The 23,665-nt window shown below is 36.7% G+C and overlaps 2 protein-coding genes across 6 annotated transcripts in view; one reads left to right on the top strand and one right to left on the bottom strand.

Annotated features, from left to right (window-relative positions):
- Nucleotides 1-18,948: 18,948 nt before the first annotated feature.
- Nucleotides 18,949-19,996, bottom strand: CAPZA3 (capping actin protein of muscle Z-line subunit alpha 3). Its single transcript, XM_031597819.2, has one exon. It carries the CDS (start codon nucleotides 19,902-19,904, stop codon nucleotides 19,032-19,034), a length of 873 nt encoding a protein of 290 aa, XP_031453679.1. The 5' UTR covers nucleotides 19,905-19,996; the 3' UTR covers nucleotides 18,949-19,031.
- A 56-nt stretch (nucleotides 19,997-20,052) lies between these two features.
- PLCZ1 (phospholipase C zeta 1) overlaps nucleotides 20,053-23,665 on the top strand; it is a 46,524-nt gene continuing 42,911 nt past the window's right edge. For 2 of the 5 annotated variants that reach the window (XM_031597818.2, XM_031597816.2), the window contains exons 1-2: nucleotides 20,053-20,242; nucleotides 20,845-20,968. In XM_031597818.2, the coding sequence (XP_031453678.1) occupies nucleotides 20,229-20,242; nucleotides 20,845-20,968 (138 nt within the window). In that variant the 5' untranslated portion in view covers nucleotides 20,053-20,228. Of the gene's footprint in view, nucleotides 20,243-20,844; nucleotides 21,010-23,665 lie in introns of those variants that run through there. The other 3 variants (XM_031597815.2, XM_031597814.2, XM_031597817.2) reach the window with 2 other exon arrangements.

The raw sequence follows: 23,665 nt of genomic DNA, 5'->3' as shown, positions 1-23,665 counted from the left end.
AGATCAGTCTTGATGTAACACTGAATGATTGATATATTTAATTATAAATTTTAGGATAATGTCCTTGACTGAAAGATCCCCAGTTGGGACAGCAATTGCATCTAATACAGTGTAATGCATTGCAGGGTAGTACAAGAGAAACAATGCATACAAATATCCAACAATATACCCTTGCGAAACAGAGATTCTTGTATTAGATAAATGTGATGCTCCATAAAAAATTAGAGAGGCAATAAATTTAGTAGGATACAATCTGACTGAGTCAGAAAGACATAGGGAAGAGAATCACAATATTTCTAAGACATCTGTTCAACATAAATGTGATTTACATCTGAAAAATTGAGATAGCTTCTCTCAAGCAGAAATGATCCTTCTGATCACATGAATTATGGTCAGATAGGCAGAGACATAAAGGAAACAAAACACATTTCTCAACCAGTGAGTTCTTGATGACTAACAACTACAAAGAAGACTTCAAGCAGATAAATATATCACAGAAACACTGCAAACATCCTGATATCTCTCAACAAAGAATGGAGTAGTGGCAAATTTTTCAAGAAAACCAAATATGAATGAAAATCTGCTGGATCATAAACATAATTTGAACTCAAAAGGGATGATTCATATAACTAATTCTGTTTTTCAATCAAAATTATTTTGGATACCCCATGGATTTAGATCTCAGAGTGAAATGACAATTTGAACTATTGTTGATGAGCAAAGACCTGCAAGAAGAAAGAGATGATGAGGTTAGAGATCATGTGTTTTATCTTCCTTTTGGGAGCTGGCAAAGTGGGAGAGGTAATCCAAGGTGAAAATGTCCAGCCTCCTTATGACTTAGAGGGAGTTACACAGCAGTGCATGAAGGAAGGCCAGATGAGTGACTGCATCCCAGGGTTTTTTTTGTGACAGTATTTGCTGAGTGCTATGCTGCAAAAAGAGTGCAGTTTCTCTCTATTTCATTCCCCCCTGCCTCCACATGGATATATCTGTAAGCAATACCAAGGAGAGTTGTGGCAATGAATTTCTTTTATTTACCTCCCCTGTTGAGAAGTGGAGAGAAATTACTCCTCCTCTGATCTGATACCTGACCTAAAATCTGTGTGTTTTTAGTGTGACGCAGATTACCTTTAGCTTCTGAATTTAATCTCTAGATGAAATGCATTGCTTCCTAGTTTAGCCAAAGTGTCAGTCAGGCAGCAAAAGGCTCCTCTTCACAGTTAGGATGCACTCCCGCCTCCTGGTCCAGGCCCCTGTGGCATCTTCAGTGAGATGTGGGATTCATGTCAAGGGACACCACTGCTGCGCTGAGACCTCACACATTTGCATGACCTTCCAGAAATCTAAATTTTCAGGGAATTCAATTAGAATTTCTACACCTTTTGTAATGAATCTTTCTTTAAATAATGAGCAGGATATGCAGCACAACTAGATCCTTTGGCTTAAATGAGAATGGGATCGATTTTCTGAAACACAGTCCATCTTCCTAAAACTGGGAACAAGCATCCAGCAAATGAAAAGCTGAAAGCATATGTCACTGAAGATCTAATGGTTTAACTGCCTTTCTTTTGTGTCCAGGATGTTTCAATAAATGGGTGGCAGAAATGATAATTTATTGTGACCATTCAAGTACATTTGCAAAGACATAAGATGAGCATTTATGTATGGTGTATTCAAGCTGATAGTCTGCTAACAAAGTCAGCACTCTTAAATCGTACCGTTCTGGTTTTCATTCTCTACAGCAAGTGACTATTAAAAAAACCAAACCACAATAAAATAAAATTATTTCCTCTTTATTTAATCATGTTTCCAATTGATAAAAGAGAAAATTTAAATTATGTCCCAATTTAACTAGGGGAATAAATCAAGGTAATCAATGAAACAGAGCACTTATGCAAAACAAAATAACCAGCGAACCCACCAGTGAAACAAAAAATAATGAATGCAAGATTGCGTGGTTAAAACCTGTATCAGAAAATATGAATAATTAAACATGTGAGTACTTGGCTTTCAACACATTGCTCTTTAAATAGAACATTTAAATATAATTTTCTAGGGTTTCCAAAGAGCTTACTGACCAAACTAAGAATTGTGAAATCTGAAGCAACATCAATTCCTACATATTTTTCATGCACAGGAGTGGATCATTTAGCTACACAGAGCACATACCTGTCACTTCAGCTAAAAAAGCAAAAGCTCACAGAAAATTGGTATAAGGTGAATTGCCCATCAGCTAAAATCTTAGTCTATCAATGAATTTCATAGCTCTGTGCTAAAAGAAGAATAGTATTTGGTAGGTATGGGTCAGTCTCCTTTTGCCTCCAGTCCTTAATCAAGACTCACACCTCTAATTCTTGTCCCATTTTTTATAATCTCTTGTGCCATGTCATTCCTCTCTTATCCTTTACCAGCTTTTTACCCTCTCTGCACTGCAATAACAGAGTACAGCTACTTCTCTCAGATGTGCATCTTCCTACCATGGGAGCTGTAAAAACAAAGGAGAGATTAACACGCTGCTTTTATTAGCACATAGAAGTAATTTCAAAGGAGATTATTAAATGACTTGGAAGCAGTCAGCTCTGTATCAAAAGAATTGAAGAACATTGTTCAGCACTTATGAGACTTCACCTGTAGCATTGAGTCCCATTATGGGATGCCCAGTACAGGAAAGGCACTAGCATACTGAAGCAAGTCCACTAAAAGGACCACAGGTTATTCAGAGGAACAGAATGTATAAGGAGAGTCTGAGAGCTGGGTTTGCTCAGCTCAAAAGAGAGACAGCACAGGTGAGATCTAGTTGCTGTCTACTTCTACCTACCAGGGGAATGTACTAAAGACAGGTTCAATGTTTTAGAGAGATGGTGGAAGGACAAAATAAATTACTCAATCTGTGACATGGGAGATTCTGAACTACTGTAAGAGAAAGTTATATTATTTAACAAGGCCCAGAAGGCTCTGGCCCTATTGTTTCTTCTCAGGCTACGTTTTTATTTTTTTTCCAAGTACCCTCAGGCAAGCCAGTCGAATATCTCTAACAACAGCAGGCTACTTTTGGCCACTATCTCTCCTGAGAGTCAAATGTTTCCTTCTCTGTCATGTGCCAGCACAGGTCCAGTCAACATGATATAGAATGTGCCTTATGGAAAAATCTGCATTTTGGGGAGTGCCCTGCTGTAACCTCAGGCATTCATTCCCCTGCAGGCTGATGTGCACAGGGATGAATAAAGGCAGCAATGGGCTGTCTGAACAGTATTTGCAGAAGTATCCCATGCCTATCCCTAATCTTTCTGAGGAGAAATGTGAGAATGGAGAGGAGCTGCATATGCACTGATCTCGCTGTATGTTTCATAAATCTGATCTCTCTGGGAATGAGAATGGGACCTCAGTTTACAGCTCTCTGTTGGATGACAGTGATCTACTATTGACTCCATCTCGTTTCTCTGGGCAGACTTAACTGTCTACAACAGCTTGCTGCTTCTCCCACCTAAGTCTGTGTTACAACTTGTTACAAATTTACTTTCCTCTTTGACAGAGGCTGCATTTTTTGTTATCCTTGACCAGCAAGCCAAATTGTTTTTTTCCTATAAATTTTTATATTGAGATGTCTCTGTACGGAATTACAAGTATTTCTATGATGTTATGTTAATTTTTTGGTATGTAGCTTCACATGGGGTGGGGGTGTGGTAGATATACTGGTACAGATACAGCTTCTTCTTGGTAATTTATGCTAATATGCAATACCATTATAAATAGGGCATAAATGTATATAATAAACACACTTCATTTTCTGTATAGGTTTCTGAATTGATATCGTCATAGCCACAAAAATAATGCATACAAGTCTTCATTCACTTTGTAAGCTTTTTGGAAAATATACACACTCAGTGATGTTTCACATGCTTTTGTATGATTAAGGCATTTCAAAATTGTTTTAATAGAAATAATTATTAAAAGTGACATCAAATGTTATTCGTAAATCTCTATTTGTACAAGATATGTGTATTAGAAACAAATTATCACTTACATTAGATTGAGTATGAAATTATTTATATGTGGGATAGATTCTTCTGATGAGACAGTGAACTTACATTAACTCAGGTTGTAGAGGCATTTACAATAATCTGTGATTAAAAAAAAAATTAAGGACAATAATTTAATTGATCTTGCAGTATTTTTGAAGTATGTTATTCAAAAGAAACAAAGTATCTGCTGTTACCTTAAAAGTAGGAAGACTCCAACAAACACTGCTTATAAAACCTTCAATGATGTTCATAATTATATTAGATACAATAGCTAAATCATCTTTTCTAACTGCATGTTTGGAAGTTTATTTGGCAACCAGGGAAAAAGTTTAGCCATCAATTATTAAAGATTATTACATTTTCTTTCCAGTGAAAATTCTGATTAAGTTGAAATTTGTACAGTGCTACAGATGAACTAAGAGTATATCATAGAATCACAGAATCACAGAATCATAGAATCATAGAATGGCCTGGGTTGAAAAGGACCACAATGATCATCGAGCTTCAACCCCCCTGCTATGTGCAGGGTCGCCAACCACCAGACCAGGCTGCCCAGAGCCACATCCAGCCTGGCCTTGAATGCCTCCAGGGATGGGGCATCCACAGCCTCCTTGGGCAACCTGTTCCAGTGTGTCACCATCCTCTGTGTGAAAAACTTCCTCCTAATATCTAAACTAAATCTTTTCTGTCTCAGTTTAAAACCATTCTCCATTGTCCCATCACTATCCGCCACTCAGCTTCGTCGTGCTTAGATACACTTATTTTTCAGTAATTCCTCAAATATGCCTTTCACTGAAACCTTGTTTCTTGTGAGGATTATTTGAAAATTGCATAGGATGAACTTTTAGTGATATAGCATTAAACAAAGAATAACTGACTACTGTTTGCATCCTGCATGTGAATTAAAGCTTAGAACTTCTATGATTTTTAGCTCACCTAATTTTCTTAGTTCTAATTCATCTAAAAGTTTATCAGTATACACAGCGTTCTTTTCTTCCCCTAAATTACATTTCTTTTATTGACAGGTCTGTCCTGTGCTATATAGGGCATTTCACACCCACTGTGCATTTGTAGTGACTCCAGAATAAGCACCATCTATGCTGGAAAAATTACACTATTCAACACAGCTGGGGATACTACAAGAGATACAACACAAGCTCTAAAATCTGCCTAGCAGCAGTAGCTCCATATTGTATGTAAGCTTATTAGCCTGGGTCTTAGCTCTTCTGACAGAGCAGAAATGAGTATTTCAATAGCTACATGTAGATTTCTTGGTGCTTAGACATCCCAGCACAAACCTCAATTGTGCAAATATTTAACGCTAGTGGATGAGAAAGCCTTTCTGGCTAGAAGCAACTGTATTTGGATTGCAGCACAATCCAAAATACAGACAGAAATCAGCAGTTGCCCCACTTGTAGTATAAAATCCTGAAGCCATTTCTCACCTTGTTTAAAATAGATCAACTAGCAATATCCAAAAATGATCTAATTGCAAAATGAGATGCTTATTGAAGTAAAAGATGTATCTTTCTAATAGCTAATGTAACATGATTGTGTTATAATGCACAATATCTACTTAATGTAACTTCTGACATAACAACTAGGAAGCCACTGGTCATATAGTTTGTAATGCTCTAACAATGCCTATAATAATGGCCTTTGTTCTACAAGGCTTTCCTATTTTAGGATTTGGCAGCCCTTACTTTGATAGTCTGATAGAAGTATATCAGTTCTTCAAGTATATTGTTCCCCTAAATCCTACATGCTGTTTTATTGTTGTTGCTGTTTTTCCAGAAAAATGTCAGGCATTACTACGCTCTAATCTCGGTCACTATTCTCCCATCACCTTCCCACTTAAGATTTATTTATCTTTTTCATTTTCTTTTTCAGTGCACGGTTGTTCACATTCATGAGGCTGCTTGCCAAGCCCTCTTTCTTTTCTATGTGCCATGGAAATGAAATGTTCATCCTTTCCCTATAAAACAATGAAGGAGAGTTTTTGCTGTTGAGCATGCAGTTCTGCCTCCAAAGCTGGCTTTAAAGACAAGCAGTTGCCCAGAGCTCTGGGTGAGTTACTAAATTGAACATGCAGCACGGGTCAGGCAATATGGTTTATATACGGAAGAAGAAAGCCATTAACACCAATTTCTCTAGCGAGTGAAATATGGCATCTCCCCTTTCATGACAACTCCCACAACATCAAAAAGAATGAGTTCAGATTAATTTTCTTGTGTGAGACCTTAATTCTCCTTTTGCTCAGTCTGAGCAAAAAGAACATCTAGCTTTTGGTCTTTTACACCTGACCAACAATCTTTGAGGTACTCAGTTATACCAATGCAGGAGTTGTCTCTGGCCTAACTGATCACTAGCTGATTAGCTATGAGGCTATGAGGCTAATTCAGCTTTATTTAAATTTTCTTCTGGTATCTAAAGGTAGAAAGTAAAAAAGGAGAAGTTGAATTGAGTTCTGCTGTCAAATCATAATTTGGCAATTAAAGTTGCACAACTGAAAGAAGTGTGTGTGTGTGGGGGGGAAACAAACAAAAGCAAATCCTAGGTAAAAGATCTGGGTTTGGTATTGTTTTCCTGCTTCTGGATGAGGCAAATAATATAGCCAAGAAAGCATTTCTGCCACTGATGATATGAGATCTGTATGGAGTACTTGAAAATGCATAAATTCCTCACTAATTATGTCTTAAACAAACATTTAATATAATTTCAAATTTCACTTCATCATACTAATGAGCTACAAACAACTGTCCTTTGACCCAAAGCTTACAGCCCCCCAGCAATTTCTTTTCTACTTAACACATCATGATGTCTTTCAATGACATTTTTACAGTATGACATTGTTAATAATTTGGTTTTCAGAAGAAAATGAAATACAGGAACATATTCAAGGGAGCTAAAATTATAAGGATTATGCTGCCTATGAGGGGTTTAATGAAGCAGGAACGTAAGCATCAAAGTGACTTTTGAATGCAGAACTTTAGGATAAATAAATTGAATCCTTTTTGTTTCCTCTGCAACTTTTTGATTATGCAAAGTTTGCCAGTATCACGAAGAGACAGACCTTGGAATTACCTTGTCACTTACAGGAGTAAATTTACAGCTATGTTGACCCACTGTGCTATGATCCTACATATAATCAGAACTGAAAGAAGCTCTTTTAATAGTTGTAAGTATATTTAGGACGTTCTTAGAAGTGAGCTTTAAGGAACTACTAGCAAGAACTCCAAACTATGAAATAAAAATGCTAATTCCAGGCAAAAAAAATGAAGATGTTTTTCTTCTTCATTCTGCATCTTATTTCTTCCCTCCTTCCTGTTTCCTGAAGGCATGTGTAACCACCACTCCCACAGAATCTGATACAGTCTTTCATGTATTTACTTTTCTCAGAACACATACAAGGTAACAGTGGTCCATTATCTCCCCCCAAAATAATAATAGTAAACCAAAACCAGAAAAGTAGTATGGAAAGTTTAAAGAATTTGTTTTATATCATCATAAGATTAAAATACAGAAGAAAGAATCAGAACACAGTTCTCCAGCTACCTTCAGTTAAGACATGAATTGTATTGTGTTAATTTTTTTAAGCCCCAAAATTGTGCACTCTGTGATACAAATTAACACATTTTCTACAGGTGCTGTGAAGCGTGCTTACTCTGAGTACCTGTTTATAAGGTAGTTGTCAGGGTGCTCAACAGGGTTGAATGTCCTTAAATTTAGAAGACACCATACACAATCTCTCCTTTTCTGAGCAAATCTTACAACTATTAGGTTGCTACAGAGAATTTGTTTGGTGTCATCATCAGCTTACTAACAGAAAAACGAAATGCAAATATTTTTTACCTTCTCAAAAGGTAAGACTGTAGCTTTCAAACCTGGAGCTGTGAATTTCCATCTTATATCACTGCAGTGCTTAGGCCTACAAGAAGGCAGACAAACTTTGGAAAGAGGCAGACTTTCTAACACATCACTTCCTTCTACATCTTGTTCTAGAGGTCAGGGTAGCCATTCTCTACTTACTGTGTTCACATCTGTGAAATCCACACCAGGTGCTGGACCATGGAAAGCAGATCTTTATACAATTGGTCAAACTTGATTCGTGGCCACACTAAGAAAACAATATGAAAAATTAAAAGGCATTGAGGCTCATAAGGAAGAGTGAAGTGCAATAGTTTAAAGGAGTTGTTTCTTAATCAATATTGACTAAGACAAAATGGAGGAGGAATATGTAAATTAATTTAAAAGATAGGCTGGAATAAAGGACTGGAAGTCTGTCTAGGAACTTTTTCTGGGTCATTCATGGTAAAAGAAAAGGAATCTTTCTGCTGCTATCTGTGCACTCTGTATCAGGTTCTTAAGGTTTGTGTGTATCAATTTAATCACCTATATCATTAGAGTACCTGTATAATTTTTTTCCACACAGTGGAAATAGTCAAGTGGTTATAATTAATGAAACAGTTACTATTGAGTGTAATGTTGAACTGGAACTTAAACAGAGGAGCAGAAAACAGCTGAAGGCAAAATAGAATCTATGCATTTTAATCTTCTCTTCTTCTCCATCAATTCTTTACAGAACATAACACACTGCTTTGACAAAACTTAATTTTAAGCACAGTTTGCCCCATAATCTGTAGCACACATTTGGCAGCCTATGTAACTTTGATAAAGGAACATAAAGAATTGCACAAAGAATAAAAAAATGTTAATTACACTTTTCATTTACTTCAGCGAAATCCATATTTTATAATGGATTTAGACATATGGAACTACAGCCCAGAGGCTGAAATAGCAGCAAGGCTTACAGATTTTAGAAAGCGTGTTGTCAATCTCCAAAATGACCTTTTGATGGGGAGAGAAAGAATGGAACTATAGATGTTCAGTGAATATGTACTGCACTTGACTGTAATTACTAGAGGAACTGGTATGAAGAGAAATATATTATCAGACAATTATTTTAAATAAAACAAAACAAAACAAACAAAAAAATCAGAACAAATTTGCATGAGTGTAGGTTGCTCTGAAAATAATGCCTATATATTCCCATGAAAACTATAATGGATACATAGAGTACAATAATGCTATTTGTAGTGGCTCACCTTTGTTTCATATGTTCTTCCATATCTGACGTCATTTTGTCAGACTGCCCCTCTGCTGTCACCTGTCACCTGTCACCAAAAAGGAATGGAATGGAATATTGTCAGGAAGGTTCACCTCTACTGCCAGACCACCAACACTTACCTCTGACATTGTGAGCCAGCATAATAAAATAGGAGGCATGACTTTTGGAGCAGCCCTTGTAGCTGTTGTTATACATGCAGTATAATGATATAAAATCTACAGTACCTAAGCAATCACATTTATTTCATGCACTTGCAAAAACAACGAACAAGGTGACTTTCTATTGCAGATGCACTCCAGGCATCAACTCATTACCAATATAAGAATGAGTAATAAAAACTTGAAATAAGCTGTAATTCTCATATCTATCTCTAATGAGGATACTATTAAAAGTAAGTTGCAAATGTGAGGTCTTGTATGAAATACAGTTCTTAAGTTAAATTAATGTTATCTTCAGTGAACTGGCAATAATGTTTTGCTTAGAAATGTGCAATTCCATAATTACAGGGATTTGTAAATGATATTTACTAATGGTCTCATATGCCTTACAAACATAAAAAAGTTTTTTTTTTTTTTTTTTTTTTCTTTTTTTTTCTGACCTGTTGAATGTTATAAAGCAAGAAAATATCGTAAGGAAACTATGATTTGCAAAATAGCTGTTTTTAAAGGTAAGTTGTCCATGGCAATTGATTCGAGATCAGTGGAGAACAAATCACAGCAGTTAGAGGCATATAAAATGGTTTCTATTTCTGAGCCTCTGATTCCAGCTTCTGTGTGGACAGCTACTCAGAGAACATTCTCTTAATTGTAACTTCAATGCAAGGCAAAACAAACAATCAAGCTAACAAAATGCCTACAAATCTCTATTAATTTATTCAACTCCATCTTCGTTTTGACTTTCTCATTTCAGAGAGAAAGTATTTTTGTCTGAAACCAAAGGCATTTATTGAAACACAGAGCTTTCTACTGAAATAGCTCCTTAGGAGTCTTAGCTGTTTACTTTCCACTCACTGAGATTTTTTCTGAAAGGATGAATAAATGCTTTTTCTTAACTTGTTAAGAAACTGAATTCCCAGGTCTGAGTGCATACCTCAGCCCAACCTCCTTTCAGCAAATAACCCAAAACTACACACTGACTTTCAGGGGAAAGAAATGTGGGACTGTGGGCAAAAAGATGAACCGTAGGAAAAAAGCAGTCTATCCTGTCCCCAGAAAGAATGGCTGGAGAAGACTGACATCCAAATGTGCCACTGAAGGTCTCCAGTTATAAACACGACTATGAACACAAGCTCATGTTTTCATTTTCTTTGCAAATATAGTGTGAATATAATATGTGAATATAGATTTAGTATGTCCTGCAAAATTACTTTGGGTTAAAGTCTCATTTTTCAGTGGACAGACTATGCCTGATAAGTCATGAGAACACCTGCTGAGAGCAACCAAAATTTAATGATTTACTCCTAGAATCATAAATTTTGATCTTAGGGGATTTTCTGAAGAAAAAAAAATTTCCTACTTTAATGCCTAAGAAATAAGTAGGGAATTAGAATAATGCATAGCTGAAAAATGTGTTATTTTAGAATCCTCCATACCCACTGCAGATATTTTTCTATGATAAATAGGTCTGTCCCTCACAGGTTTGTGGAGTCTAAGTCTCACCTGCAACATGTAGTATGCATGTAGACAAAATAAAGTTTGATAATTTCCTATGAAGAGGGAAAAAATAGAAAAAGACATCTCACTTATGGACAGACGTTGGAGAACAGTAAAATGCATTCAAGACCTTGTTTCCTGAGGCCTCTAAATGTATTGTGTTCAGGAATAAACAATATGCATTTAAAATTGAGTCATAGAATCGTAGAAGATCTTGACGTGGAAGGGACCTACCAGAATCATCAACTACAACTACTGGCTCCACACATAACCATCCAAAATTCAAACTCTACATCAGAGAGTGTTGTCCAATCTCTTCTTGAACTCCAGCATATCTTGGTGCAGTATCCTCTGCTCTGGGGAGCCTCTTCCAGGGCTCAACCACCTTCTCAGTGATAAATAAACAGTGTGTGAATAAACAAAGGCTTCGGATCCCTTGCTTTATTGCCAGTTTGCCCATGAGGGCAGTTGCTATCTGAAACACAAGCTCCCCGCAGTCAGTGAAGCTTGAGATGAGCAAACCTACATACCTGCTGGGTTGCAAGGCCTGGTGAGTTGGTCTGAAGCCTGTGTGGGCAGATTGTGAGGCTTAGCTGGTAAAGAGGGATGTCATACATGAGAACACAGTAGTCTGCCTGAGGATGCAGACTGGTAATTCTAAGTTTAAATCAATCAGGATAGAAAATTTCCTGTTCCTTAATGCTTTCTCCTTTTGGGAAAGAAACATGTATTGACTATGAATGAGTTTCATTTGGGATCATAGTTATTTTGCACACGTATCACGTAAAATTAAATTACTTAATATCTTAGGTATTAAAAGCCAACTATTTTATAATTTATTCATCATTTTAATGCATTCTCATAGGGTATATATGAGATCAGGAAGAAAGGTTATCTCTACTGTGCACAGAAAGACTGAAGATCACAAATATTGGAGCATTGGTCTGAAATCTCTGGTAATCTAGATCCTCGTGCCTTGGCCAAAAGATATGGATGTAAAGACAATGGTTCCCAAATGTGTTATAAAACAGTGATATTAAAACAAAACAAAACAAAGCAGCTTCTGTTATTAGGATCCCACAATCTCAAGTTTTTTCTGGGTATGAATTTAACAATATATTGTAGTTCCTGTTCCTTTCAAAGATAATCTGCTACGTAAATGACTTGATATAATGAGTGATTTGTTTTTATTTTCATTGGGTTCCTTTTTCATTCAGTGGTTGCAATTCCTAAGTCTTACAACAACAATTTCTTCTTTTAACTGTGGAAAATTGCAGGATATTATGATTTGAATAATAGTTCATTTTTGAAATACTGACTTTTTCTGCAACCAGTCTGCATTCTTAAGAATGCAAAATGTTGCATTAAAATGAACTATAAAATCCAGTTTGTTTAATAGTGGCATGCTGATATGTGAAATTGGAAAGCATCTTGCACGGGGAAAGTGATAAATTCACGTTTTCAGATTTATGGAAGTATTCTCACTTTAGAGGGAAAGACAATTGTTGAATTTGGTCTTACTCTAACTGAAGGATTAATATATCAATTATATAAAATCAGCGAGATAAGGAGAAGTTTAGCAGCATTGCTCATTGTCTTTCTTTTATGTTCTCTATGTCAAAATCAATTAATATTTTCTCTTCTGCACTGCTTGATATCAGGGGGTGAGGAATGTAGTGAAATTCTGAACAGACTACATGTTGGAAAACATACAAGTAGCTGTTTTGTTGTTTTTTTTTTTTAATATTGGTATATTCACTCTTGAATGAAGTAAAGAAAGAATTAGGGTGTTTTAAGATGTTGTAAAGGGGAAAACATGAATTTATTCCAATTACTCGTACAAAGAGCATCGATTGATTTTGTTTTCTGCAGCCCCAATGCCAACAGATGACCTGAATATTTTGTGCCTATTATAGATTTGTCTGTCCATTCTGAAAGTAGAAAGAATGCTCTTTTTAATTCAGCACGGCCATTTGCAAATGAAATGATGGAAGGATTGTCATGCTAAGTGCCCTCATTTTGATAGGTTTTCCACCTTATGCAGTTCCAGCTAAACATGAAGCAAACTTTACAATGTGATCATTAAATCTTCAATTCAAATACTAATATTAACAGTTGATTTTGTACTATTAATGCAGCTGGAAGATGATAATGAAATTTTAATGCTACCGGTGTAATAAAGATGATAATTTACTTTGCAGCAATAATTAACAGTAGATGCTCAATTATTTTCAGAAATGAAAAATTTGAGCCAATTTGGCTCAGGTACATCTGAACAACTTTATGATTCCAGTGAGGCTTTCACTCCAGCCTCACTGGAGGAATGAAGTTTAAATAAAATTCACATTTTATTTTGAAGGAAAATTGCATTGTATTGTGTAAATGTTCTGAGCTGGTAGAACAGGTGATTATCTACTTTGAGAGAAATAACCATGGCCTCTCAATAACAAAGAAAAGCCGAGAAAGAAAGCACTATATTACATAAAGATACTCGATTGAAATCTGTTTTTGTAGGCACAAAACAAATTTTCAGTGGTAGGTAGTTATGCTTGTAAATTGGTCCAATTCCAGATGTGCTATACTTCTGGCTGCAGAAGAAATCTGTTAGTTTGACAACTTCAATTTTTTGCTTTACTTACCTTAAAAATAACAGGAAGCACAAAGCGAGTACTGATGCCCATAAGAAACGGAGGATTCACAGGCAGCATAAGATTATGAATAGTTTTCACAGAAGCAGACAAAAATGAAGGGAAATTTTAGGGATAAAGACAATACGAGCTGGAATATATTCCCCCCAAAAAAACCAATAAGCAGCAACAAAATCCATTATGAGCAAAAGCATAAGCAGTAGCAACTGAATCTTAAACATACTCTGAGTCACAAAAGCATGTATGTAGAAGTTCAGTAAAATGTTCAATGGAGTTGCACATCATAGCTTTTTTTCTCATAATGTGTATTTTTCCTCAAATTTCAACTTTCCTATTACGATATTATGAAGGGAAAACTGGCGAAGTCAGTACTGTATTTTTCATAGATGTCCAACCTTTTGGCTTTCCTGGGTCACACTGAGTGAATAGGAAATGTCTTGGGCTTCATATAAGTTGCTTTTAAAGTACTGCTTCCTATTTATTTCCATGAAAACTACAACAGATACAAAGAGCACAACAACATTATATGACAGAGCAAATTCTGAGATAGAAAGCACTATTTTTTCAACATGGTCGACACCATTAGATATATGTTTTCACCAGCAATGAATAAGAACCTGCATGCTGTGCTCGTAATTATCTACAACAGCAGAGGTGACCTGCTGTTACCACTGCTGAGATGCAACACCCACTGCCTCATTGTGCTCACATCTACTGTTCAGTCTCCATAAACATTCAGCAAGTGTCAATGAATGTCAATGGATGCCATTTTCTCTGCATGGAGAAATTCAGTGACATACATTTGCTTCATAGGCAATTTCATGTCAGACACCATTTTGTCAGACTTCTCCTCTGCTGCCATCTGACACACAGCAACAAAATGTAATGGAATATTGGCACAAGTTCAACCCCTACTGACTTGCCACCAATATCTGTCTCTGACATTGTGGGCAAACACTATAGAAAGAGGCATTAATTTCAGAGTAGCTTTCATAAAATATATGTTATTGCTAATATATAAGTAACATCATATTTAAATTCTTAATATTTTTCTTAGAACATAAAAAAAAAAAAAGATAAACATATACGCACACATGCACACAAAGTCTATTTGAATATTTGACCTTTTTTTTTTGTGAAACTAACACACCAGTCTTGTTTGATAGAAGTGGCTGCAATTCTTAGTGAGGTCTCAAGGTGTTCATCAGAGATTTTTTGATGAAATTTTATTCTTTCTGTACTTCATCCTCAAAAACAGTTGTTCACCAATGGATATACTGCCAAAAAGTGATGACATGAGTAAGGAGTGACTGTGAAGTGATGGATATTGCTCTCTAATAAGACAGGGATTATGAAAATCTGGATTATGAAAGTCTTCACCAGCAAAGGCTCTAGCCACACCTCCCAAGCTGCAGAAAGCAAAGGTAAGAAATGGGAGAAGAAAGATCTGCCTGCTGTAAGTGAAGATCAGATGTGAGACCATCTAAAGAAACTGAAGGTGCATGACTCCATGGGACATGATGAGATCCATCTATAGGTCCTGAGGGAACTGGTGGATCAGGTTGCCAAGCCATTATCCATCATATCTGAAAGGTTATGGCAGTCTGATGAAGTTCCTATTGGAACTTTATAATCTCCATTTTCAAGAAAGGAAAAGAAAAAGATAGAGGGAACTGCAGGCCAGTCAGTCTCACCTCTGTGTCTGGCAAAATCATGGAGCAGATCCTCCTGAAGGCCCTACTAAGGCACATAGAAAATAACGACAAGGTTATTGGTGGTAACCAGCATGGCTTCACCAAGGGCAAATCATGCCTGACAAAATTGATGTCCTTTTATGATGGAGTTACAGCATTAGTGGATGAAGGAAGAGCAACAGATATCATCTACTCAGACAGTTTGACACTGTCCCGCACAACATCCTGGTTGTCAAATTGGAGAAAAATGGATTTGATGGATAGACCACTCTCTGGATAAGGAATTGGCTGGATGGTTACACTGAGAGAGTTGCAGTCAATATCTCAGTGTCCAAATGGAGACCAGTGACAAGAGGCATTCCTCAGGTATCAGTTCTTTTATCAGTGTTTTTTAACATCTTTGTAGGTGCCAGGCTGGATCGCTCTGAGGGGCTCTGAGCAGCCAGGTCTAGTGGAGGTGTCCCAGCCTGCAGCAGAGGGGTTGGAACTAGGTATCTTAAAGGTTCCTTCCAAACCAAAACATTCTATGATTCTATGATTCTATGAAAGTCTGGTAAAGGGACATGGTCAGATTTTTGAGTTGAATATCTGTTTGCAACTCTGTATGTTGCATTAGAAAACTTGCAGGTAATGTATTTATATCTGCTGAAAATGGTGTTGTAACAATAAATCAATGATTTTTTTTTTTAGTCTTAAAACCTATTTTCAAATTCCTTTATCAAAAGTGAAAGCACAGTTGAGTATTCTCTGCTCAGAGTACTATGAATAGCCAATGTATCAAAATGCTTAGAATTATTTGCCATCCCTTGAGTCAGCACTGCACAGCATTGCCCTCCCCATGCCTTGGTTTCTGTCAGGTGTTAATAGCCCACACACAGTTTGTCTATTACTGAGGGATGGGTGTGTGCCCAGGGACGCTCCATGGAGAAGAGCAGCCACTTTTATAGTGCAGGGCAGGGGTTGGGCTGCATTTTCAGTTGTGCTGGTCGCATACATCCTGTGGGCTGTGGGTTGGACATGCCCGGTATTTCCTTTTTCTGGATTCATTTCATATGCTTCCATGAGATGAGTAAGGACTTTCAGCCACATCAGAACCTTTACTCTGCTCAAAGTCCAACCCTGTGAGTAGCTTTTCTTGCAGATTTTGAAGTCACAGATTCCAAGTTGGAAAGAAAATGGAATGAAAATAAAAGGTAGATTGATAGGGAAAATGGGAAAACAACTCAATTCTACAATATCAAGTGTTTTTATTCTTCTACTCCTTGCTACACTTTTACCATATGGAATGTGCATTCCAAATGAGAGAATTTAATTATACAGAACAGAAGCGCATATTGCAAAATTAATATATTTGTATTTATTCAAGGATTGATATGAAATAGATCTTGAAACTGAGTATCTATTCAGAATGTCATTTAACTATTCAGACATTTCCACGGTTCCTTACTGTCACTTTATTATCAACATTTTTAAAATATTATTCAACATTTTAAAATATTTCAATATTTTTTTAAATTCCTATAAATAAAAATTAATCATATGATTTTATAATCACTAATATAGAATTATTTAGAATGTTGCTTTTTATATTAGACATCCTTTTGTTATTGTTTTCTCTTGGTAATTGATTATTATATCCTGATGTATATGGATAAGGAACCTCCTAAAGCAAGCTGAGTACAGATGCAAAATCTTCTTTTTGCATCAGAAGATGTGTTTAAATAAAATATTTTTCTTCACAATCCAGAATTTCCAGTGATATGTCCCTGTTTCTGTTTTCTGATATAAAAAATTTATCTGTACTGTGCTGCATACATGAAATGTGCACAAAATAGGCCATCTTCACTAAAGCAGCCCTGGGTCATAAAACATGTTAAATAAAACTACTCTAAGTTTCAATAAAGAAATAATCACATATTTAAATAAATAACATGTAAAGACAGCTGTTTGATCAAGGAATAGTCTCCAGTAACAACATGAGCATTAAAAGAGTTGGAATGTTGTTAGATGGATCTCAGTAGCAGCTGTAGGGTGAAAAGAGAATGACCCATAGGTAATGTAGCATTCTGTTAAGAACCAAAGGAGCACAGAGAATGGTCTCCATGCTCCATCCTTCTCCCTCTTCGTGTACATAGAGTAAGTTCTCTAACAAATGTGCATCTGTAACACGTACTGTCAAGGGACATTGTTACAAGGGCAGCAGTCTGCTTTCTGCTTGCTGGAAGGAAACTGCATGACAAATGCTTTTCTGCACACGAATTAGCAGAAAACTCCCCAAAATCTTTGTGCTGAGTGAGCATAAAGATGAACAATCAGACAAAAAATGTACTCCAGTCATGGCAAATCTGAAGAAATTTAGATATAAATATTTCATTTATTTCAGTTACAGTCAAATATTGCCAGCTGTATGACTCCTCTTCTGCAATAAGGCTTTATGAATGTGTATGCTTTTTTTGAGCATATGACTTTGTCATCCATAACATAGAGTGATGTAGAATAATGCTTTTTAGATTGGGAACATTTTTGTTATTGGATTCTCTGAGTAATTATTATATCCTCATGTATACAAAAAGGAACCTCCTAAATCAAGTGATTACAGGGCATGCTCAACCCATCTGACAGCATAATTTCCACTAGAAGTTATGAACAAAAGCAAAATCTTATGCTCACATTTGAAACAACATTTGTAAGAATTGAAGTTTCTAATAAAAGTAATTAAAAGGTGTGTATACAGAAAACAGCAAATGGTAGGCATTTAATTTATTGTAATGAACATGTTAGCAAAGAATCAACATGAATGTGTGAAAATAAGACAAGATATTACTATAATATGTACTTGTGAATCTCATTCTATCTATACCAAAAATCTAATCAAACTACCTGGTGTAACAGATGCCCAGTAAACTAGGCTTTGCTGTTAAATTTGAAATTATCTGTTAATAATCTGTTGTGGTCTCTTTTGCTATCTGAGCTAGTTAGCCACATGTAGCCCATGTACTTTCTGGTCCTGTTCTTCACTTTCCATTCTGTTCTTCTTATGCCATACTCTGGCATCATTGTCCTCTCTCTCTCTTTTTGTTTAACTTTCTTATAGTTGCAACTTTTGTAGGTAGAAGCTTTTATTTTATATTGTTATAGCAGCTTTTTCAGAATAGGTATAACTGGTCGTTTGAGTACCACCATAGGTAGCAATATGTGATGTATTTTATTGTTTCATACTGAAAAAAAAATGGAGTGAGCTACATACATTCCTTTGTCATTTGTAATAACTAAGTGGAAACTGGGAGTAGAATTCTTTAGTCTATAATGAGTGATAGGAGACACTGTTTCTATTATCATCTGCAATGTGCAATGACTATAACAAACTTACTTGTTCTGTGTACTGATCTGCCTCTGTTCACATGTTTCTTGTGCATACAGTTGTGCACAAGCAAAGTCTGAAGGCCAAATTTCTTGGGTTTCTGTAGCACTAAAAAAATCTAGTAATAACACCTCCATGTCTTTACCAATCTTACTACTTTCCTTATTACAAATTCTCCATGTAATATGAATAAGCAAATACATTTAATATTGAGGAAAATTATGACGGAAAGTAAGATTTTACTTACTGACTCATCTGTAGTGGTATATCGCCTTTGACAGTGAGCGTTACTAGTACCTCTAGTAGCAGTTAAAAAGTACATGAATGGAAAAAAACAATAACAGACAGCAAATAACTTTCTGTCTCTATTGATGTGAATTAATTTCACAGTGTGGATTGACTGATCACAGCTTCTGCACTCTCCTGAGCAATTTAGAAATAAATCAACTAGAAAGCATTCCTGTTCTGTCCTTCAGTTATTTATTTATTTGTTTAAGCCTCTGGATCATACAGTGCAATTCAGTAATCATGGAGGTACTTCTTTTCTGGAAACACTGGTCTTTGGATGCTGATTTTTCAACAGTTCATTCCAGTTCATGAAGGTTCGAGTAATAGGGAGTCTCCTTCGCAGATTTTTCCTCCATGTATGCTCTGACAAGGCCTGGATGTTTTCCATAATGGCAGTATGAATCTTGTTGTCTTCGGCTTTCACGAACTTCACGAAATCTGTGACAAACTGGTTTCGGTCTACCACATGCAGAGACTCACTTACAGACTTGTTGACAGTTACATGGAGGTTAGCATCTCTGAAGTAGTGTAACTGGAGAAGAAATATCCCTGTAACTCGGGTCATAACTGGAGTCAGAGCAAAAGTCCAGTCAGACTTCCAAAGGCTGTTCCAGTGTTTTGAGGGCTGGTACAGATGAGCCTCAATGCAGGCCACTAACATCTGCCTCTTCCCCAGGCTTTTTTTGAACACACAGCAGTTCCCTGCAGGAAAGTGGCAGTTCACATAGGCATTCAAGCCCTTGTGGAGGGCTCCTCTCCATAGCTCCGCCTCATCTAGCATTACTCTATGCAAATGGGTTTTGCTGGTTATCCCACTCAAATGGTCAAACTCAAAGGAGAATTTATCTTGAGGGTAAAAGAAGCGGTTTCCCCCTAAGTCATTGTACTGAGTCAGTAACACAGTGTTCCCATTTACAAAGACAGGGGTGAAGTTGTTCTTATTGTGACGGGCCCCAGTGTGGGCAGCCTCCTGCTTCACCAGCTCATCATCTTGGAGCAGATCACAGAGATCTTGGACAACCTGCCTGAACTCCCCTGGAGGGGACTGGCGCAGCAGTCTGCAAATTAGGGACACTTTCTCTGACTCATGCAGCCCCTGCTCCACACTCATGATGGGGCCAGGGCTAAGAGAAAGATGGAAGATGACAGGTGAGGGGAGGAGATGCTGAGGGAACTGCCACAAGATAGTGGGAAGGGGGAGAAGTGTTGGAGTTCCAGAACTCCACAGCTTGTGACCTCACACATCTGAGCTAGTGTCAGTGGGGTCTGAGTGTGGGGAAGGAGCAAAGAGGGTGCTGGAACCCCAGCAGAGGAGCTGGGGTGTGAGGGAAGGAAAAAGGCCCCACTGGGAGCGGAGCATGCTGAGGTGATGGCCTGCCAAATGCTAGCAATGCCATGAAAGTGAAGAAAAAGGAGCTGGCAACGTGGAGCCACCATGGAGGAGAACAGATATCCTCCTCCACCTCCTTCAGCTCTGCCTCCTCTTCTTCCTCATCCTCCTCCTCCTCTTGGTCTTCCCTATGACACATGCCACTGTATAACTTTTTCCTGATGTGAGTATGCACCAAGGCCTGGGTCAGGCTTGGGCCTGCATGGGACCACATGGCTGAAGTGCAAGAGGACCTGAGCCTGCAAGGATGGTCTGCTTAGGGTGTGCTAGTTTGGGCTAGTTAGGCCAGTAGGGTGGGCACAGTGCCTCACTGCTGCTCCTTGTGGACACTCCTTTTCCTGCTGTCCCCCCTCTATCTCTCCACTTCTCCCTTCTCTCCCTCAAGGTCTTTCTTCACCCTGACTACTCTTCATCTTCCTGCAGAATCTCCCCATGTCTTTCTCTGGCTCTTTTCTGTCCCCTTTGCCCCCGGGTTTCACTGAGTGCAGAGCACAGATGTATTTCTGTGCTCCTCAGAGACTGCTGTATTATCAGAAGTCAGAAAACAAGGGGGTTTGATTACGAGAAGAAAAACATGCAAGCATTTTAGGTTTAAAATATTGTCTCACCTTGTTGAAATAGTGGCAGAGGTCAGAGTTCTCCTTAACTTGGTCTCTTGTACGTGGTTTTTGAACATCATTCAGGATGACTTCATGAATGGGAAGATTGATTTAGATAGCACCGTTAAACTACTTGAAAAACTGCATATGCCTTTTAATCTCGCCCATGTGAAACATGTTTTCAAGGTGAGGAATATGTAGATTCAGCGATCAGATACATTTAGAAGGTCAGTTACATAAGGGTATTATATAAGCTGTGCTTTTAAATCATTTTTTAAAATTTAGTTTATTTTGTGAAATTAATTTCATGCTCATAGAGTGTGCAAAATCGGCAAATAATTTGCCATATCCAGATCCTTTGTTTCTGTATAAAACAGATAACTGAGTTGTTGCATGACCACTACCATTTCTGGTGTTGAGCGATAAAAATAAATAAATATGTAGGCCCTGATTCCCAACTGTATTGTAACAAGGTCTCAGTGGAGAACAATGTAAATATTCTGACTTCAACCCATAGAACTGCTTTTGTGATTGAGCTAATGAGTGCAGCCATGCCTGACTAATGCTGTTCAGAGGCATTAGAGAGATTGCTATCAACAATATGAAGGTATCTGATCTGTTCCAGCTTCAAGTCAACGTCAATCCAGCATACTTACTTACTCAGTTTTCCAACATACCTCTCTTGTGAAGCATTAAAGAGATATGCTTTGATATCCCATACATCCATAGCACTCTCGCTCCTGGGGAAGGATGTAGCCTTGAGATACAGCAATGATCACGGGTTTTCTAAGTATGCAAAATCAAACAGCTAGAAATAAGCCTTAATAATAGGGTAATTTAATTTAACTATTATCAGGTTCATGTGTTCCCACTGAGAAAAAACTGTAAAATGGAGTGCCTTTGGATACATTGGAATTTCATGTTCTTCAGGTCCATCCTATTAATTAATCAAAAATTATATAAATTTTTCTTCTATCTCTTTTTTTTTTTTTTTCAAACCAAAATAGTCATTTGGTAAACCTGTTTTCCTAAGGAAATGAAACTCAGTGACGATTTATACATATGATATCTATGTGATAGTTTTGTAATCAGTTTTCTAATTCTGTCTGGATTTGATAGAGGAGAATTAGCTCTGGGAATGCCAAAAGTTTTAGGTCTTGTCATACTGCAGGGAAGGCAGGGAGATGGAAAGCACTAGTATTTCCTCATTCTATCTTGTTTTGTTGTTCTCTCTAGCCCAGGTGAAAATAGCAGCGTGGGCGCAGTCCTTGCTAACCATGGGGTTGTCCCCATGATTTTTGAATTTTTCACTGCATTGAGACAATTGCTAAACTCGAGAATTTCATGAGAACTTGAAACTATTTCTCATAATTGTCTGTTATTTTCCATTAGAAATCCACCTTATTTCTGACAGAAATCTGAGATATTTGATGAACTGTGGGTAGAGAATAATTATTTGGGGAAGTGATCCGCATCGAATAAGCTTGATCTAGCTATAGATACTCAAAAGTGTATACTCAACATACAATGTATTTGACAACTTGATCTAGTAGTTCTTAGCAGTGCTGTTAGGTATTCTTTATTTTCTGAGATATTTGGCTATTTTCAATAATTTTGGAACTCAAATTGTTCATCACTCTAACAGGATGTAAAATGCAAAATCTGGAAGGAATTTTTTCTGCCATTATTTTCACTAACTACACATTGATAATAAAATGACTATACATAACAAAAATCTATTTTGTAAGAAACATAGTTTTTAAAGAACAATTTACTTTGATTTATATTCTCTATACATTTACTTTACTGTAATGCTCCTTTGGGCGATATCAGAATTATGAACATAAAAGATTTTAAAGGAATGATAAATTTTAATGTACTTCTCAAAACTAAACCTTTGCCAAGATACTTTTTTTTCTGAAAAGATGTGATGTGCCTTAATGAAAATAATAATAATAATAAAAATCTGTCAATAAAAAAATTATAACTATCGTTTTTTTTTTTTTTTTTAACATTTTGATGAGATTTTCATAACTGTAATTTCAAAAATACCCCTGGGTAGTGTAGTTATCTACATTTCAGAAAGACAACGAAATAGAAAATTTAATTTTCTGGCCAGTTTCACTTTGTGCCAGTAGCTGAGAGAAGGTCTCCTGAGTCTTTGTGGATTCTTAATTTCTAAATGAGTTGGTATTTCCTTTTTCTGATTAACAGTTATGAGTAAATTTGCAGTTTCCTTAAAGATGTTAAAAAAATAGTTGAATGATATCAACCCAAGACTTGGGATTTTTCAAGCAGTAATAAAAAGCATATTATTAGTTTCCTACTGAATTATTATCTTGATTGTTACAATTTTTTTTTTTTTTTTACAAACTCAAAGCAAATGCTTCACTATTGTTACGTAATTTTTTTGAAATTTTCTTTTTAGCTTGTATTGTGTTCTTCTTTGTTGTTGTACTTGCACAGCCATCTCTCAGTGGGAACTCTACTGCATAGGAAAAAACTGGCAATGTAGCATCGGGCCTTTAGATTCTATGGTGTCTCTTCAAAACTAATCTAATCAGTAGTAATCAGAAGCTTTCATCAAACAGTACCAGAGTTCCACTTAGACATCTTTTATTTATGGACACTTTTGGGGAGGCTCTGCAAATCATAGCAGGTGTCATTATTAGGTGATGAAATCCAGCCTCCTTGGTAGTCTCATCTGAAGGAGCCAAAAGTTACAAATTTTAATTAGCCTACAGTGGTAAAAAAAAAAAAAAAAAAAAAAAAAAAAAAGTATATGATTTTTTGGCTATTTTTTTGAGTAAATTTCCAAAGTTTGTCTTAATTTAACAATAACAAATTTAACACATGCAAGCTAAACTGATGTAAATGCATTTC

The sequence above is a fragment of the Phasianus colchicus genome, chromosome 1, assembly GCF_987193195.1.
Source record: "Phasianus colchicus chromosome 1, bPhaCol1.hap1.1, whole genome shotgun sequence".
Lineage (NCBI taxonomy): Eukaryota > Metazoa > Chordata > Aves > Galliformes > Phasianidae > Phasianus > Phasianus colchicus.
The sequence above is the reverse complement of the archived record's forward strand: the minus strand, read 5'-3'. Positions and strand labels throughout refer to the sequence as shown.